The sequence below is a fragment of the Naegleria fowleri genome, assembly GCF_008403515.1.
Source record: "Naegleria fowleri strain ATCC 30894 chromosome Unknown tig19, whole genome shotgun sequence".
Lineage (NCBI taxonomy): Eukaryota > Heterolobosea > Eutetramitea > Acrasida > Naegleriidae > Naegleria > Naegleria fowleri.
The window spans coordinates 250,727-269,003 of record NW_025407951.1 but is presented as its reverse complement, the minus strand read 5'-3'; the positions used below and the strand labels follow the sequence as shown (position 1 = coordinate 269,003).

Below are 18,277 nucleotides of genomic sequence, written 5' to 3'. Positions count from 1 at the left end.
TGTTCATAATTTATTACTTTAATTACAATTTATAGTGTCTGATTTCTCTTTCTATCAACATTGACATTTATCTTAATTCGCATAGCTTTACCATGCTTGGGATGTTGAATATTTGGAGTTCCTCCGAGGGACAGACAAAGATCTTCATAATGGTGACACACCCAATTCGTGATGGCAGGTTTTGGTACAGGACCAATTTGAAATCCTCGTTCAATGTCCACAAGTTTTGGAAAATTCTTCTCAAACAATGGTTTTGAATCACTCATACACACATCCATCATTTGACGAATCTTTTCAGGCAATACATGAGTGTTGAGGAATGTGGTTTGGAATACTTTGAGGAATATCTTGTCATTCACTAATTGTTGCGGTCTCTTTGCCAATTCTGCACTAATTTCCAACAGGACGACCTTCTTCTTGAAAACATTTGCTTCCACATCGACTCTTCCCATGAGAACAAAATCAAAATATCGTTGCTCTTGATTGCAAACAAAGGATGCTCCCGAGTAGAAGAGAGCTCCACAATAGAGATTGATGGAATTACTTCCTACCAATTTCTCAAATGAAAAGTGTTTTGCTCTTTGAATGGTTGATAAATCACCTTGTCTTTTAACAAAGTCAATCATGTGTGAATTGAACAAGCAAATTTGATCTCCTGCCATGGCACTTGCTGGTAAACATGCTTGTTGATTTTCGAATTTGGCTTGTCCAAATTTTTCTTTCAAACGATCCACAAGACGTTTGACAGCATGGATGGCTGACAGTGCCTTTTCTTTGACCCAATTTGCAGCCTTCTTCAAACCTTTGCCGACTGCCTTGGCAGCATTACCAAGTTTTTGACCAACCTTCTTGAAGGCATTCCCAATCTTACTTCCAATTCTTCTCTTTCTACCTCTGGATGATGGTGCTCTTTGAGCTCTCAATTTGGAAATTCCTTTTCTTGGATTAGCTTTTTTACCTCTTGATGTGACACCGTTCTTACGTAAGAGAGCTCTTGAACGACTTGAACCTCTTCTTCCAAGAACATTTTGTGCATCCTCCAATAGTTGCATGTCATCCAATGACAATAACGTTGACTGGTATCTCTTTTTATGCTTTCTCTTTTTGGTCATTTTCATGGCTTTGGCTAACTCTCTTCCTGCCTTCTCATTACCAACTGTGTAGAGATAGTTCTTGATCGAAGATCGTAGCTCTTCATTCCTGGTACGACGATGCAATCGAGATGCATGAACCACAGAGGCACCTGATCTTAAATGTTTCTCTCTGACAGCTTGGGCATTGATGACAGATGCTTTCACACGTGGCGAGATGTTTCCAATTCTTGATTCTAGAATTGCATTCACCAACTGGTCCACATTGGGATCATCCTTTAACCTCTTTTCAAGGTTTCTAGCGAGTAGAATTTTGATTGAGTCAGCAATACTTTTGTCGTGGAAGAAGGCAAACAAAATTCTTGGATCCACCGCTGATCCTGCATTGTTGAGAGCATGAACATAGGTTTCCAGTTCAGTCACAGTTTTGGAAGATGAAGTTCTCGACAAAATCTCCTTGACGATTTCTGTTTGGAGCTTTTTATCCTTGAGACGAGATGCTAAATCCGCAAAAGCCATGAATGCATTCATTTTGACTTGATCTTCCTTTGATTTCTTAATACCTCGATTCTTGAGAGATTTGAGGAATGAATAGACACTTCTTGTTGGGAATGGAATCACAATAGAAGCATAAATATAGTTATTGGCAAGCATTGGATGAGACGATGAGAGAGAAACTAAACGATCCTGAATGGTACTTGATTTGATCGATGCCACCAAGTTTTGAAGACTTTCCAAGTAACAACTTTTCAACTTGTTTCTCTTTGATCCGATACGAGAGGATGATTGATTCATCTCAGACACTCCTTTCTTGATTTCAGAGGGCAATAGACGACCTGCCTTCACTGCATGCTTTTGACCATATTTGGCTAATTCATCAAGCTTCTTGTTCATGTCCACAGAGAAGGATGCAGGCATTTCCTTGATACTTTTCAACATGTTCTTGAAGGTTCTTGAGGAGAAACTCTTACGTTGTAATCTTTTCATTTCTCTCTTGTCATGCTTGGTGACAGAAAAGGTATTTTCAAATTCAAACTCATTGCCTAATGATGACTCTTTTCCGAATTGTCTTAAATTTTGAACCATTTCGTCTAAACCTCTGCCTTGTGGTTGAAACGATGTTTCAGTACGTTGAATTCTTTCCAACTTGATACTTCCAAAGTAAAAAGTTTCAAGATCTGCTGATGGTGTTGCTGAATCACGAGTCAAAAAAGAGGTTTGTGGATCTCGTTGTTCTTGTTGTTCTTGTTGATACAATCTCTTTTTGGTCAACTGTTCCAACTTTTTGAAGGCCACATGAGGATGCTTTCGTACACCAAATTCCATCTGAACACTCATGGCACCCTTCTGAATGACCTGTTTCTTGACATTCACAAAGGCCACATGTTTACCTTCATAGTGGATTTGTCTCTTGTCCAAAGGTATTACTGAAAAGTCATGATGAGCGTAGGTTTGAGTAATTCTTAACAAGTTTTTTCTTCTTGAAGAATGGATTCCTCCTCCCTCTCCTCCTTGGACCATTCTTCGAGGATAGGATGTGAAATATTTACCTCCAAAGCCATCGGTTTGAGGACGAGCCTTTCTTCGAGTCTCACTTGTCAATAATCTTAAAAGTCCTTTCTTAATGCCTCTCACATAACGACTCTCTGATTTGTGAAAGATGAGTTTGTGGATATGAGCACTCTTGGATTGAATGACAAGCATGGGGTTCTTGTTTAGCCTTTCAGTTAAATCACTTCGAGTAATGAGCTTTCGATACTTCATGCCAGCTTTTCCCTTATTCAGGCCTTGATATTGAGCAAACACGGTGTTCCTGAAAGAGACCAACATGATATTATCCTTAGAAGAAGAAGTAGACCCATAACAAGTCAACACTAAATGTCCAGAAAGTATAGTCTCAGCATTGCCTGCTTTTGGATGCCCCTCATAACGACGAGGAGTGTGAGCATCACCATGAAGAATGGTGTCACGAGTTCCTACGAATGTGGTGGTTTTGAATCGGTAAACCAAACTGTGATCGAGAGGACACGACACCATATAGTAGGTACCATGAGTGTTGGTGAGGTTATGAGTTAAGGTGACACCAAAAGAACAACAACAACTCTGGATCACTAAAAGTACAATGAAAAAAACAATAAGGAGATCACTCTTTCTTCTTGTTGGTGATGATGGATGCTGCTGTTTCTTCCGAAACATGTTGTTGTTGAAGGGAAGAACGAGGTCGCATCCTTTTGTTTTTGTTTGATAATAATGGTTATTGTTGTTGTTGTTGTTTGTATGATAGTATTATCTGCTCGTTTTTGTTGAGCTTCTACTACAACGTTTTTGATGCCAAGTGTTGTTTCCATTTAAGATCATCACGGACGATGTATATCCAAAGGGCGATACAGATTTCCATGAACAGCTATCATAGTAGAAGAAGGCGCCAAAAGTACTATTCGTCAAGAATCAATTTCTGGAACCGAGAACCAGAAAGACAAATACATACAAATCGGTAAATCCTCTCTCCAATTCGATCCCACTAATCATGATCCTCAATATGGGAGTAGTGCATCTTTAGTCGATTCGTTTTGTTAATAAATACTTACAAAGTTTTTAATAAATTAATTGGTTATTTCTTGTTGGTTAATATTGTGAGTTGGTGTTTCACTTTTCCAACCTTTGTCAATTCGACCGTCTCTCTAATGTCTTCACGATGAGGGAATTTGATGAAAAATCCTTCTTCTAGCGGCGTACCAACAACATTTTGGACACTCAATGAAGGACAGTCGATCACTGTATGCTTGGTCAAATTATTGCTATTAGTTAATTTCAAGATCTCAAGCTTATCGTGAACAATGTGTGGGCTCTTGAGTTTGTAACATTTGATGACATAGAGCTCACGCAGTTCTGGAGACTCTTCCAGCACTTCAGCTAGAGCCTTATCATCTACAAGTGTTTTTGAAATATCCAAATAGGTGATGTTTTTACATTGATACAACCAGATTTCCTTCAAGCTTGTATTTCCATCGAGATCTAATTTTTCAAGGCTGGGTAACTTGTGGAAACTTGATGTTTGAATATTTGAATTAAAATTACAGAGAATGCTCACAACAGAGGGAAGTTCCTTGAATACTGGATTTACAAGATGCATGCATGTTCTAACTTTAAGTTCCACTAAAATCAATGCGCTACCAGAGCATATGTGTTCAATGCACGAATCAACAATATTAGTCGCTGATAAATCCAATGTTTTGAGCGCTGATATGCTGACATCTTTGAATGGAGATTGTATTGCGCTAGCTCCCACAAGAATGAGCTTTTCAAGGTTTGGACAATTAGACACAAGTTGGTTTACAATCTCGTCATTCACTGCCTTGTTGTGACTCAAGTTTAACACTCTCAGATTTTTCAATTCATTCCATTCGATTGCAGGAAAGAAAGAGGCCCATGAAATACTCAATTGGGTAAGATTGTTGCATCCCTTGATTGACAAGTTGTCACAGTGTTTGCAATTAATAATGGCAAGTTCTCGTAACTGCTTGTCTTCTGGAATTATCAACTCAAAGCTCTTGGTTGATAATCCACAAGCAAAATGTGAAAAAGAAAAGCTCTTTAACGATGATGGAAGAATTTTCAACAAAAATTGAATCAAATCCATTGAAAATCGCAAAGTGAGATCTGCTTTTGAAGCCGATCGCATACCCTCAGCAGGTGCTTCAAAGTTCATCAATTGTATTTCCGGAAATCGCATGACAAATGTTTTCAACAACTTTTGATGTTTGAGCCAATAATCAGATTTCATTTTAGATAGACTCAACTGCTTAATGCTCTTCTCAAATGCTCTATTCCAATCTGAAGAAACCAAAGAAAGTGCAAGTCTCTCTTTCATCCTAAAAAAGCTTAAAATATGCTCGATACAATCTATTGGTAGTGTGAAAGAGGAAGAATAATTGTCGTGGACATGACGTGAGGCGCACGAATCAATGTGTGGCTCGTTCATGTCGTAGCACAACATGTTATAGTTGATCGGAGTGTATTCTTCTTCATTATTTTGTATCTGTTGTTCATCACTAACAAGATCGTCATTAATGGAAACCTCTTCTTGCTGTTCATTTGTCACTTCGTTACTCATCATACCATGGTGATGTTGTAAAAGTTCTTCAGACATTTTTTCTTCTTGGATAATAATTGTTGCGACTCGGTGCTTCAGCAGTCTTTGAGCAGATTGAACGTCCGATACAAAAGTAGGAACTAATCATGCACGAGGAACTTGAAGATGGTCCATGAAAGATAGGTGTGAATACAACCAATCGAAATCGATTGTCTGAAAGATAGGTGCCATGTAGTTCCGAGTTCCTTGAGGTCAAAGTCAAGTCAGACAAATCGGGATGTTCTGTGTAACGCTTCCGTCCTCAATTTTTGCAGCAGTTTCCATTTTGAATGGATTGTTTTTGTATTAAGTGAGGTATTTCTCATTCAGAATCGATGTGTTCTTGAGATTTCTTTGAGATTGTGAATTCAGAGAGGAGCCATTTCCATGCCAATTGGTCGACATTCCCATCTTGCACATCCTCACTATTGTTGTTATTTCTTGTACTTGGCTTGAATAAAGTATTTGGCAGATCGTCATTGAAGAAGACCTTGAATATGGATGATAGATATAATTTGTTACATGTTGTACTACCACTTGCATTGGCTAGTGCAATTTTCTTTAGAGTCTCATGCTCTGTAGTTGTCAAATCATATTCTCGGAGATGACACTCTGCCCGTAATTGCAAAATTGAGTTGAGTATGAAGACTTGAAGACAAAGCCTTTCATACATTTGCAAATTCTTTGATTTTATAACCTTCCGCGTATTATTCTCAAGCATTTGAAGAGACAAGTTAAGATAATCTGAAGTTTTTTCATGTGGACAATTCCAAAAACGCTCAATAGTTTCAAAAATTATGGCAGAGTTTGGAAATAAAGACATGTTCGATTCTGGGCGACGTTGCTGTTCGGATGGCTTTAAAAGAAATTCTGAAAATTGAGCTTGAGATTTCAGTAGGTTTTGAGTTTCCTCTTCACTTTCAATATCGCTCATGTATGCATTATCTTCATCATCATCTTTTTCAGAAAGTAAAGGTAAATTATCATCATTGTTTTGTCCCATCGTTGCATCTATTGAACTCCGATTCGTGTGATTATGGCTTTCATCATTAGTGCTCATTGAGTTAATGTTAGGTGTAATTTCAGTGTCTATTGTTTGGTTGTTGTTAAGATTGGGTATTGTTGATGAACTTGAATTACTGTTCAACTGTTGTTCAATCTCTTCTGCCTCACTACAATCACTTTCATCTCTCCATGTAATTTCATCAAAATCTAAATAATAGATGGCTCTAAAATAGGCAGGATCGAATATGGTTTCATTCATTTCATACCCGAACGGAGCAAATAAATCCCTCACACCCTCCATATCACACGAAAGTGCTGCTTTTGCAAATATAAAAAAATCAATCAAAGACAGCGAAAAGTATTTGGTGTTGGGCTTGATTTTCAATTTTGTTCCAAATTTGGCAATCATGTTTTTCAATCGTTTTGCTTGCGAAGGAACCAAGCTTTTTCTTCCAGATGTTTTGGTGATCCTTTTGAAAAAGGGATGAGATTGATCCAAAGCACAAAAGCTACCACTAAGAACGTAATATTTACTTTCAAATCTCACCAACAAAGCTCCCGATAGCCCTACGAAATGATGTTCGTCGGGCTTTTGGCATTTTTTGCTTGAAAGGCTGATCACGAAAACGATTGTATTACATTCTATCGCCTTTGTTTTGATTCTAAATTGGGTGGTTTTGTGTTTGCATGGTTGTTGTGTTTTGTTTATTGATCCAAGGTGACAAATGAGAGTAAAGTTTTGATAGAAGGGAGAGTAACGCTTTGTGGTGGGGACTGTTGTTGTTGATGGGGATCACTTGATTCTGTTTTTGGAGAGTGAGCAGAGTTTGTTTGAGAATTCCAATTCACATTCAAGTATTGATGTGTTGAGGGATGAGGCGTTACGCTCGTCAAGCCGCCAATACGGTGGTGGTGATGAAAAGTAGGAATCGGTGGAATCATGCAATCACTGCTAATTCCATGAGAACGGTTTATGTCAACCAGAGAAGAAGAATTAGACGCAAATGCTTCTTGTGGAGAATTGAAAGAGATCAACGGACTTTGGTTAGGGTGAGGAGCAGTGAGTGGAAGTTTTGGGTTCTGTGGGCCATGAGTCTGTGCTGTGTGTTTCAAATGTGGAGATTGTTGTTGGTGGAAAGGAACAACCGATGAAGAATAGCAAGTGGTCATGTCAAAGTGGTAATAGTTGCAGTAGTGTGAAACGTATGATGGAAGTGACGTGTACGGTTGGTTGTTGTTGCATCCAGTACTAACAGTTTGTGTGCCTTGTCCTTCCTTTCTAACTGGTTGTTCCCTGGTTTCAGAAAAACCAGAATTACGGTTGTTCTCTTTAATTGAGAGGGGATGCATTGCAGAGAGAGGTACTAACAACTTGTCTTGTTCAAGAAGCCTCTTGACCATCGATGAGGTGGTCGACGCACATGTGCGAGTGTTGTGCTGCTTGTTCTTTTTTTCACACGATGGACTGTTTAACACACAAAACTTGGCACTCATGCTTTCCTTATGGTTTGGATTATAATTCATGATCTTGATATTCTTTCGTTTTCGTACAAGTCCCGTTTCATGATTCTTCTTTTTAATGGCCACATGGTTGTGAGGTTTTGAAAGGACACATGAAGGAAGAGTGGTTGTGCTGGAAGAAACAGAAGCTGGAGCTGAAGCAAACTCATTCATGATTGAGGAGGAGGACGAACAACAGAAGGTATTGTGGCCACTATTAGTGCCTGTCAAAGAGTTATCTAGTTCAATGTGCAATGAAGGTGAAGCAGTGGTAGTGGTAGTGGTGGTTGTAATGGCATCATTCGAACCCAACTCTTCCTCTTGGTTCTTTTCAGAGGTCCATTTGCGTGGACGACCTCTTTTTCTCTCTGGAGTATCACAACATTGCTGTGGGCATCCACGACGTACACATCGGGAGCAAGGTCTCTGTCTATCACATGCTTTGTGAGAGAGTCGACATGAAAGACAAGCCTTGTTTAGTGTGGAAAAAGTGGGAGACATGGAAGTGTTTGGAAAGGATGTCGTCATAGTGGTTGTTGTTGAGTTGAGGTTTTCTTTTGAATATGCTCTCTGAATTGTTTCTTCCTCACACACTCACACACTCGGCTCTTTTCTCTCAAAATTTCATATCAAAAACGGAAAGTTTTTTCAATAACGACATCGGAAACGGTAGGCGTGAATTTGGAAAAGTGCATCGTTTGCGTGCTTGGATGGTCGTGAAATTCTTTGACTTTGAGGTTGCCTCTTCCGAGAGAGCGGTTTGTTTGAATTGGTTATGAGGAGGCAATTGGGTGTCCTTGTCAAAAAGGAAACGAGTCGTTTGGCACCAGGTGAGGCTCTACACTTCTGCTACTACTAACACTGTTTACCCGAAACTAATACTAATAGAGGAGGATAACAAGGATAACGAGTGTTTGTTGAAGGAGGAAGCTGATGATTGAGAGTCTTCATGTTGTTCGTTCAAGAGAATAAACACACCACCTCGGACAGTTATGAGAATTCAAATTGAGAAAGAGATAAAAGTGATACAAACTTGAACAAGAATTGATGAAAGATTTGATTGGGCTCGCACGCTATGAGTTGCCCATCACGTGATTCTTGCTCTTTTCAACAAATTGGCTCTTGATGCATCTCCACATTTTTGAACATGAATTTCTTTTTCAACCAAAATGCAAAAGTTGAAGAATTCAGAATGGCAATGTTTCACTTCGATTTGACGTGAGCTCATGTTCATGGTTGAGAAAAAAGTGAATCTCACAGAAATGGAGTTGTTAAATAAATTTAAGAATTGTATTCAAAACAATATAATAACATTCCAATCGATTTAAATTCGTTCAACCTACATTCAAAAAAATGCAACAACCAACTTCCGTTTCGTCATCATCTGATCCGAAAATTGCTTGGGATAAAGTGGCACACAATGACAATATCGTGTACAAGTGCAAGATTTTTATTTCTCTAGTGTTTGGAATTGTAGCTGGAATTTTTGGATTAACTGGTTTATCGGGATTTTTATTTTATGTGGTCGTTTCTTTGGTAATTTCATCGGTTCTGATTGGATTTTGCCTTCCGAGACCATATAGTGTTGAAAGCGTGTTTCCAAATTGGACCAATATTATTTTCGGAGGATTCACACAAGGACTTTTAACTTATATTTTGTTTTGGACGATATCGTATGACATTGTTTATATTTTCTTTTAAAAAAGAAATGGATTATTAAATTGAATATTTTTGAATATAATTAGTCGAATCTCCAACAAATCGAGATTGTTACACAACTGAATACATGCTATTCTTTGATAATTTATTGGATGCAATAATGATGGATGTGACTCGTGATGACCTGAATGTTTTAAATACATGTGTCATCTTAATATTCATCCTCGCTGTCGTGATACGGGTCTTCAATGTCATCACCTGTTTGTCGTGGTGTCAATCTTCGTTTCCAGTGGATCAATTGAATAGCAACATTGATCACATACTTGCTGTAAATTTTGCCATTTTCTTCATAGGTGACTGGAGCATACAAATCTTTGCCATAAACCGAGTTACCTGCACATGAAAGAGAATTGTAGGTCGATCCTCCAATGTAAATTGAGTCTGGATCATAATTCTCGTTGGCAAACAAAAATCGAACTTTGACATATTCCAACTCGTCTCTCAAAATTCCCTCTTCTTTGGAATTGATGTCAAAGCTTAGCAATGCCAAAAAGAGTGAACATTCATCGGAAGTATCGGCCTTTGTCGACTTGGTTTCTCCTTTCGGGTAGAAGCATATGCCCCATTTAAAGCCAAAGGCCTCAAATGGATCCGAGTAACAGTCATCTCCATTTTCAACAGGCCCTGAAGACAATATTGTCACAGTGTGAATCGATAAAGGATTTTGTGCCTTTAGATTGTTCAGTATCCATGGTGGCAGCTTTGGGTTCAGCTCATTGGGAATTGCAAGTTTGATATCTACAATTTTCATACAAACAATAAACTTGTAAATATCATACTCTTCAGTTATACTGTAATACTTGACGTCTCTCTTATCAAAGAAGTCTCCATAAGAGGATGAAGCCATTTTGTAGTTTTTGGTATAAACTAAATAAGATCCAGGCGTAAAATCGTGATTGCACAGCATGTAGTGCACTTTGATATGGTCAAAGAGAAGTGTTGTCTCTTGTGTTGGCTTGGCCGACAGAAGAGTAAGGTACAAAGAGCATTGTCCAACTTCGTCATCTTCAGAACTCGAATCATTTGGGCCAAACTCGATAGTCCACAAATATCTTCACAAGTTATATTGAAAATATATTCAGGGGATTATAAAGACGACTATCTCCAAAATTTGTTACTTACCCAAATGCCTCAAATGCTTCCGATCTGTAGTGCTTAATAAGTACATGAGAGGGGTCTTTTGGAACCTTCACAGTCGCCACGTAGGTAAAATGGTCTTTGAACTGAGGGGGAACTAACTTTTTTACACTCTCTATAGAATCAATATTATCAATTTGCACGTTTTGAGGTTGAAGAGAGGCAGCAAAGTTGTCAGTTGGTTGTACTCTTTTTGCCATATTATCTAACGTCCCCAAAAACGCAGAATTGTTTCTAAACATTGGCACTTTCATGATGTGGTGTATAAGCTCTAATGTTTTTCCGATATGTGAAAAATGTTGAACGAGACTATCCAAAGTCTGAACAATATAAAAAGTGGGATAATTTTCAAACAAATCAAATGTTCCATTCAAACATATTTCAATAATTTTTGAAATTATGATATTCAATCCTCCGGTGGGAGCCAGTTCATCAAGTTTAAAGACACCATCCATCACTGATTTATATTTCTTGTACTTCAATAATATCTCACATGCAGTTGCAAACTGTTGTCCCGTAACGAGGAATTCCAAACATTTGCTGACACAACTTATCGTCTTTTCTTTTTCCTCGTCAGAAAAGTTATGTTCATTTTCTAACAACTCATAAAGGCAATTCAGAACTCGAATGGTTGTGTCATCTGAGTTGTCAATATAGTTTTGAAGGGTGTCTAAATAGTTGTAACATAAAAAGAGTAAACTTGGAGCAGAAAGATGATCCTTAACTTCGAACATTGTGAAATAGGCCTTCACGTAACAATGAACTAAAAATAATTGTCTTGAGCTTCTTAAGTCTTTCACCATTATTTCCAATCTATTAAAAACATCTATCGCGTTTCCCTTTAGCCAGTCTTCTTCACATAAATCATCATATTCTTGCAAAATATCTGTTTGCTCATTTTCAGTTTCACTAAAGATGACCGTTATATGGGGATATTCTTGCTTGATTATAGAGTAGTCCATATTGGTAATAATGTTTGGACAATGTTTTAACACTATTACTTCGCAATTTGTGAAACGAGTCAAATGGTGCAAAGCATGATTTGTCATCTGCTCAATCTCTTCAAAGAAGATAGATCTGAGCTCATAATCATTCAAGGGAAGAATTTTCTCTACGAACTCGTCACAAATCAATTTACATTCAATAAAATGGAGATCTGTTAATCTTGTCAGAGAGAGAAGATTATCAACAAATCCTTGTTCTAACCCTGTGATATGCGGGCATAAATCAAAGAATAGCTTCTTTAAACTTTCTGGAAAACGAATGTTCTTAAAGTTGTCAATCTTTTCAGAGATGTTCATACGAAGGCTGGTAAGCTTTTTAAACTCGCTTAAAATCATTAAATCTTTACATTTAACCTGAAATAAGCTCAATTTTGTAATATTTGTTCGAGGAAAGTACGGCACCAAACCTCCCACCATTGTAGCACCTGAAATTTTGCTCAATGGTAGCTCCAGCTTGCCTCCTTTCTGTTCAATAAGCTTGGCTTGAGTCTGGAATTCTCTGAAAATATTCTTGAGAGATCTTTCTGAACCCACAACATCGACTCGGAGTTTTATCAACTTTAGACACTTCTTCAAAAAAGAAAAATCAAGAGACACCATATCGGTTACAGCAAGGATAAGAGTTTCCAGAGAGCCTCCTACAAGAGATGATAGGAAATCTTGGGCAATGTCAGTGTTAAGACCTTCAATAAATTCGAGAGTTTTGAGTTTTGCCAAGTTTGAAGGCAAAGATCTGAGTAAGTTCTTGTTTGTCATTTCCAATTTCATAAATGATTTAAACAACAAGGAAAGACTGGTTAAGGTGGTTAAGCTGGCCAATGTTGTGACAAGTGTGTCAATGTTGCATTCAGGAGTTCCTTGCATAATTAGTTTAAGTGTTTCAAGGGATGGAAGTAATCCGAGACTCTTTTGACCTGTCATCACCTTAGTGTCTGTACCATAATTCCAACATAAAGATAAGTACTTGAGATTCTTAAAGGTGTTGAACTTGAAGGTTGAATAAAACTTTCCTCTAAGATGACTTTCTTCGCTTTCCTCGTCTGTTACATCAATAATTTTAAACTTTTCCAACTTTGGTAGTCCTTTCAAAATTGCACTAACATCCTTGTCTCTTAAATATTCATTGCAAACTGCAAGACTTGTCAAGTTTGGACATTGTTGAATTATACTATTGATATGCTCTGATACTAATGCATGATCAATGGAGAGTGTTGTAAGCGACTCTGGAAGTTCTATTGGTAAGTGTTGAATTTCTTCTTCGTAATAATCCACTCTTTCAATGCTTCGAAATAATTGTAGCTCTTGCAAGTTCTTAAAGTGTTTAAAATGTGTAAAGAAAGGAAACTCTGTGTTAAACAATTTTAACACTCGAAGAGATTGTGTCAACACACTGTTCATCTTGGCCCATGAACCCAAAAACGATCCATTAATATCTTCAACATCAGACAAGTCAAGAGTTTCAATTGGTATCGTGATTCTTCCCAAATCTGTAAATCCAAAATCTGTTAAAGAGAGAGTGGTGACCAAGTTGTAATCTTCATAGCGAATATGTCTCAATTTCTTGAGATTCATCAAGAAATGATCCACAATATTCGAAAATTTACCATTCGATGTCCCTACTCGAATGGAGTATGTTGTTTTGAAATTTCTGAAATAATACCATACAAGCCTGTTTCACCAATAGGAAAACGTTAAATGTATATGATCATGATGATGGCAATGATAGTCATTAATGTTTATGATTTTTATAATTATTTAACAGTTGTGCGTAATTGCAATGAATGAAACCCCCAACAACAACAAGACTTACTTTGAAAGACTTTTAGTGATAAGTCTCACCTTCAACAATTGATTGGTGGTCAGAAAGCAGAACAAATGATCAATCCAAACATCATTGGGTACACCCAAAAAGTGATCAATATGATGCAATAATTCTTCTTCTTCGGGATGATCCTCCTCACGGTTATTTTCCTTTAAATTCAAAGCCTCAAGTTTTGTTTCTAATTGGCCTTCCTCAGCCTCGGAGGAAGAAGACTGTTCTTCTTTCTCGGACGATGATGTTTGCGTATGATGAGGGTCAATCTTCATGAAGGCAACAAGACAACTACTGTTTGTTTGAAACAATTTTTTCTGATCAAAAGAAGAATTGTAATGTCAAGGTACTATTGTTGTCTCATCTTGTTCATTTGGTTTGTTGGTCCAACCAAACAGTGTGTTGTTGTTCATTCATCATCACCTCATGGCATTGAAAAAAGTTCTACCTTCTTTATTTAGTGACTTTTTCGATGATACCAAGGTGCTATTCAAAGTAATCACATTTGGAAACATACGTAATTGTTGTTCTTGTTGCAATGTGGAAAGAAAGGAATGGTCAATGTAATTGAAAGTAGAAAGTCGCAGAATTTGTGAAATTCGGTTCACATTACACACTCAGTAAAAGACAGGCGCATCCAAACACGTCAACCAAATGGTTCACAATTTGTCGGCAAAGTGAAAAAAACCATTCATCATCTCTCAGTCTTCAATATTACCATCAACCTCATCATCATATAATAACAAACACAAGAGAGGACACTCATGACACTCATCACATCATTATTCATTGGTTCGCTCTTTCTTTTAGTTCTTCTTCTTCCGAATCGAGTTGTTGCTCAAAGCACTCCCACCACTCCGACAATCACCACCTCTTCCACAACAACGACAACACTCTCCGCTACCGATGTTGATATTGGTTGGACTCTAATTAACGGAGCTCTTGTGATGTGTAAGTAAATGAATTTCACTTTCGAATTTTCTCTCTCATCATGTACATGTGTAAAAATCAATAGTTATGCAAGCAGGGTAAGCAAATTCAACACATTGATTCAACTTTTATGAGAACAAACTTTAATTTCATTCAATTCGAATAGATTTGCCTTCTTGGAAGCTGGAAGTATTCGTTCTAAAAATGTGGCTAACATTTTACTGAAAATTGTCATGTCAGTTGCCATTTCAACTATGGCTTGGTTTTGCATTGGTTATGGTTTTGCATATGGTGACAATCAATTGACAGATACAAGAAATGGATTCTTTGGAAATTCAGGATTTTTCTTATTGGGAGGAGATGAACCTCAACATGTCTTCTTTTTTCAATGGGCCTTTGCTGCTGTTGCCAGTTCAAGTAGGTTTTGGAATTTGATTTGACGATTCACACGTTTTCTCTCTCTTACTTTTTTGTTTCACACATTGTTTACTAATTATTGAACTCTTTAAATCAATTGATCAACTCATAACATTTTTCAACAGTTGTGAGTGGAGCCGTTGCTGAAAGAATGAATTTATCTGCCTTCTTTATGTGTTCCTTCATTATGACTGCTTTTATTTATGCTCCTGTTGCTCACTGGATTTGGTCCTCTGCTGGTTGGCTTTCTGGATTCAATAAGACCATGTTTAGAGTTGGAAATGTTGGAGTGACTGATTATGCTGGAGGAATTGTGGTCCATGTAGGTTGTTAATGTTTTGTTTTTATTAATCCTATTATATAATTTGACATACTGTTTGTGACAACCTTGTAAATTCCATGACCATTTTATTGATGTGACATTATGAATCAATAATTCATGAAAATGGTTCACGATGGTGTGAACACAACATATACAATGACGTATTGTTGAATGAACACAAATGATCATGTCTTGGACAACAATAGCTTGTGGGTGGAGTTTGTGGACTTGTTGGTTCCATCATGGTTGGTCCAAGAATTGGTCGATTTGTGAATGGAAGAGCAGTTAAAATTGCTGGTCACAACAAGACACTTGTGTTGTTGGGTGGTTTAATTTTGTGGTTTGGTTGGGTATGTTGTGAATTCTGATTTCTTCTTGTCATCATTTTCAAACATTCCTCATCATTGACATTCATTCAAATGTCACATTCACACAACATCATTTACCGGAAATCTTTATTCACATACTTTTCATAATAGTATGGTTTTAACAGCGGCTCCACACAAGCTCTCTCAGGAGGAATGTCAACCATCACAGCTTTTGCCAGTGCTAACACAACCATTGCAGGTGCTGCTGGTGCCATGATGTGTATGTTGTGGAGTTGTCTCCAAAGTGGACAGTATGTAGTCTTATTAATTTGAATGTTAATCTAGTTGTTGTTCATGTTGAAATAATGTAATTGTTGATCACCTTAACACGTGACTTGGAATTTTCATGAAACAAAATGTTCATGAAATTTTTCAAAGATATGACTTGACAGAGAGTTTGAACGGTTGTTTGGCTGGATGTGTTTCCATTACTCCTGTTTGTGCCTTTGTTGAGGGATGGGCTGCTGTATTGATTGGAGCTAGTGGTGCCTTAGTTTATATCGCAAGTAATTGGCTTTTGGAAGCTTTGAGAATTGACGATCCTGTGTCAGCTGTACCTGTAAGTAGAAGATGATTTCAATCGAGTTGCATGGAATTGTGAACATTTGGAACATGGCAAAATTTTTTAAACTTTCATGTATTCAGATTCACGCTTTTTGTGGAGCATGGGGATTAATTACTGGTGGATTATTTGCTACACAAAAACAGTAAGTTATTGTGAAAATTTAATAATGACATGATGATTCTGTAATTTTCAAAAATCATTATGTAATGAATGACCGTCCTCAAATTTCACAAACACACAAATATGGATCAAAATTCTAGGATTGCTACCTATTATGGATTAGATTCGAATATTGAAATGTATGGCCTCTTTTACAGCTTGAACTGGGAGTTATTGGGTGTTAATTTATTAGGTATTGCCATTGTGTTGATATGGACTGCCTTCTCTTCTGTGATTATGTTCTTTATCATTGATATTACAATTGGTTTGAGAGTTCCTCCAGAAGATGAATTGATTGGTCTCGATCACAAGTATGGTGGTCATGCATATACACTGGACGACCCACATCAATATGGATTTGGAAACTCTACTTCTGAAAATACGGCTGCAAGATCTGCATTAAAGACTGCCAGAACTGTGAATTCACATCGAACACATCGCAGTGGTAAATCAAGTAGAAGAATGTAAGAGATGTGACATCTTCATGCCTTAATTGTAACAATATACAATTTACACGCTTCCAAACAATTGTAATTACAACTTTGCATCCTGATGGCATTATCTCATATCTTAAATGTGCGCATGTCTTACTGAGCTATCCATCTTCCATTTCGTCTTTGAATGAAATAACTGCGTCATACAGCTGACTGGTGTTGGGGTTTGTCAAATTGTCCACAAACTTTTTTACATGACCTGTTGCTCCTCTGAATTGGTTATACATGACTTCGTGCCACAGTCCTTTCTGTTTAATCATTTCTTCGTAGCAATCACCTGTTTCTTTGGCTCGGCAAGCTCGAACAATATTTGAAAGTGCTTTCAGTGCATCGTGTTTCATTTTCTGTTTGTCATTCAATATAATGTCACAAAAGAGACCCACACAATTTGATCCTATCTCGATAATATACATAATTTGATCGTTATTTCCACCAATGATTGCATTTAGAATTCCCCAAATTGATTCTTTTTTTATGTCATTTTGGGTTGTTTCAATATTTCTTATTAATGACGGAATTATATTTGCATCAATGACTTCTTGTATTTGTTTCTCATTTCCTGCCAAGATATTTGAAATGGTCCAACAAGCTTCCCTTCTAATTTTGGGAGTTGCATTCAAAATCAATTTACCCAAAGGAAATAAAGGATTACAATTAAGAACTACTTGAACATGATCATCATTTCCAGTCACAATATTTCCAATTGCTCTCAAAGCAGGAGATAATATTTTGGGAGATACAATAAATTGATACATCAATTCCACCAATCTCCTTACCACACAGGCCTTTATCACTTGATCAATCTGTTCCACCCCAGCGCCATCACATAAATATGCGAGTGCCCAACAAGCATTCATCAAAACTGTCTCATCTCTATGGTAAAGAAAATGTGCCAATGTAGGAATTGCAGGTGAAATCAACTCAAAATTTGTCAATGGTTTTGGCCTGCAAATATTCGAAAGAGCCCAAGTGACATTTCGCAAGATGGATAACCCGGGAGGATTCTCCGCTATAATTTTCAAGAGAGGAGCCAAAGCACCCTCACGCAATATCAAGTCCCGTGGTTTGGCTCCATCACCAGCAATATTTCCGAGAGCCGAAATCGCCTGTTCTTGAATATCATCATTCCGATTCATTATTAATAATTTGATGAAAATTGGCACCGCTCCAAGCTGTATCACTAATTGTGTATGTTCCGATGTGCCCGATGCAAAACAAGTGAGAATCCAAGCAGATTCAAATTGTAGTTCGTGCTCCTTTTCATTCTGAAGAAATTCCACAAATATTGGCACCACACCCTGTTCAATAATACGATCAAAAATAGAGGAAGAATTCTCTGCATTTGAAACTAATTTTCGGAAAAACCGAGTAGCATTCAGACGAAGCGTTGGATTCGAGGAATGTAAATGTTTTGCTTCTTCTTGCATCGTGGATGATGTTGGTTCGCTATCAGTGGACATTTTTTTGGATAAAAGATTTCCTTTCATTTCTGGAATGGTTGTAATCAAGGTTCAAAGAACAAAAGAAAACAAAATCATGCGAAAAGTAAGACCCATCTTAGTCCAGAGCAAAAGATGAATCACCAACTAATTTTTTTTGTAAATGTTTAGCCATTCAGCTT

At 37.4% G+C, this 18,277-nt stretch overlaps 8 protein-coding genes across 8 annotated transcripts; 2 read left to right on the top strand and 6 right to left on the bottom strand.

The window, feature by feature from the left end:
- Positions 1-29: 29 nt before the first annotated feature.
- On the bottom strand, positions 30-3,287 carry FDP41_013485 (uncharacterized protein; the record flags this gene model as incomplete). Its single annotated transcript, XM_044704120.1, has 1 exon — positions 30-3,287. One exon carries the CDS (start codon positions 3,285-3,287, stop codon positions 30-32), a length of 3,258 nt encoding a protein of 1,085 aa, XP_044564984.1.
- Positions 3,288-3,702: 415 nt separating this feature from the next.
- FDP41_013484 (uncharacterized protein) lies at positions 3,703-5,241 on the bottom strand (the record flags this gene model as incomplete). The annotated part of the gene is made up of 1 exon (XM_044704119.1): positions 3,703-5,241. The coding sequence occupies one exon, from the start codon at positions 5,239-5,241 to the stop codon at positions 3,703-3,705; it is 1,539 nt and encodes a 512-aa protein (XP_044564983.1).
- A 304-nt stretch (positions 5,242-5,545) lies between these two features.
- FDP41_013483 (uncharacterized protein) lies at positions 5,546-6,637 on the bottom strand (the record flags this gene model as incomplete). The annotated part of the gene is made up of 1 exon (XM_044704118.1): positions 5,546-6,637. The coding sequence occupies one exon, from the start codon at positions 6,635-6,637 to the stop codon at positions 5,546-5,548; it is 1,092 nt and encodes a 363-aa protein (XP_044564982.1).
- Positions 6,638-6,933: 296 nt separating this feature from the next.
- Positions 6,934-8,256, bottom strand: FDP41_013482 (uncharacterized protein; the record flags this gene model as incomplete). The annotated part of the gene is made up of 1 exon (XM_044704117.1): positions 6,934-8,256. One exon carries the CDS (start codon positions 8,254-8,256, stop codon positions 6,934-6,936), a length of 1,323 nt encoding a protein of 440 aa, XP_044564981.1.
- Positions 8,257-9,081: 825 nt separating this feature from the next.
- FDP41_013481 (uncharacterized protein) lies at positions 9,082-9,429 on the top strand (the record flags this gene model as incomplete). The annotated part of the gene is made up of 1 exon (XM_044704116.1): positions 9,082-9,429. The coding sequence occupies one exon, from the start codon at positions 9,082-9,084 to the stop codon at positions 9,427-9,429; it is 348 nt and encodes a 115-aa protein (XP_044564980.1).
- Positions 9,430-9,598: 169 nt separating this feature from the next.
- On the bottom strand, positions 9,599-13,676 carry FDP41_013480 (uncharacterized protein; the record flags this gene model as incomplete). Its single annotated transcript, XM_044704115.1, has 3 exons — positions 9,599-10,499; positions 10,570-13,257; positions 13,399-13,676. 3 exons carry the CDS (start codon positions 13,674-13,676, stop codon positions 9,599-9,601), a joined length of 3,867 nt encoding a protein of 1,288 aa, XP_044564979.1.
- Positions 13,677-14,165: 489 nt separating this feature from the next.
- On the top strand, positions 14,166-16,630 carry FDP41_013479 (uncharacterized protein; the record flags this gene model as incomplete). Its single annotated transcript, XM_044704113.1, has 9 exons — positions 14,166-14,352; positions 14,417-14,429; positions 14,498-14,748; positions 14,874-15,070; positions 15,277-15,420; positions 15,550-15,689; positions 15,817-15,997; positions 16,084-16,145; positions 16,264-16,630. 9 exons carry the CDS (start codon positions 14,166-14,168, stop codon positions 16,628-16,630), a joined length of 1,542 nt encoding a protein of 513 aa, XP_044564978.1.
- Positions 16,631-16,757: 127 nt separating this feature from the next.
- FDP41_013478 (uncharacterized protein) lies at positions 16,758-18,116 on the bottom strand (the record flags this gene model as incomplete). Its single annotated transcript, XM_044704112.1, has 1 exon — positions 16,758-18,116. The coding sequence occupies one exon, from the start codon at positions 18,114-18,116 to the stop codon at positions 16,758-16,760; it is 1,359 nt and encodes a 452-aa protein (XP_044564977.1).
- Between the last annotated feature and the right edge of the window lie 161 nt (positions 18,117-18,277).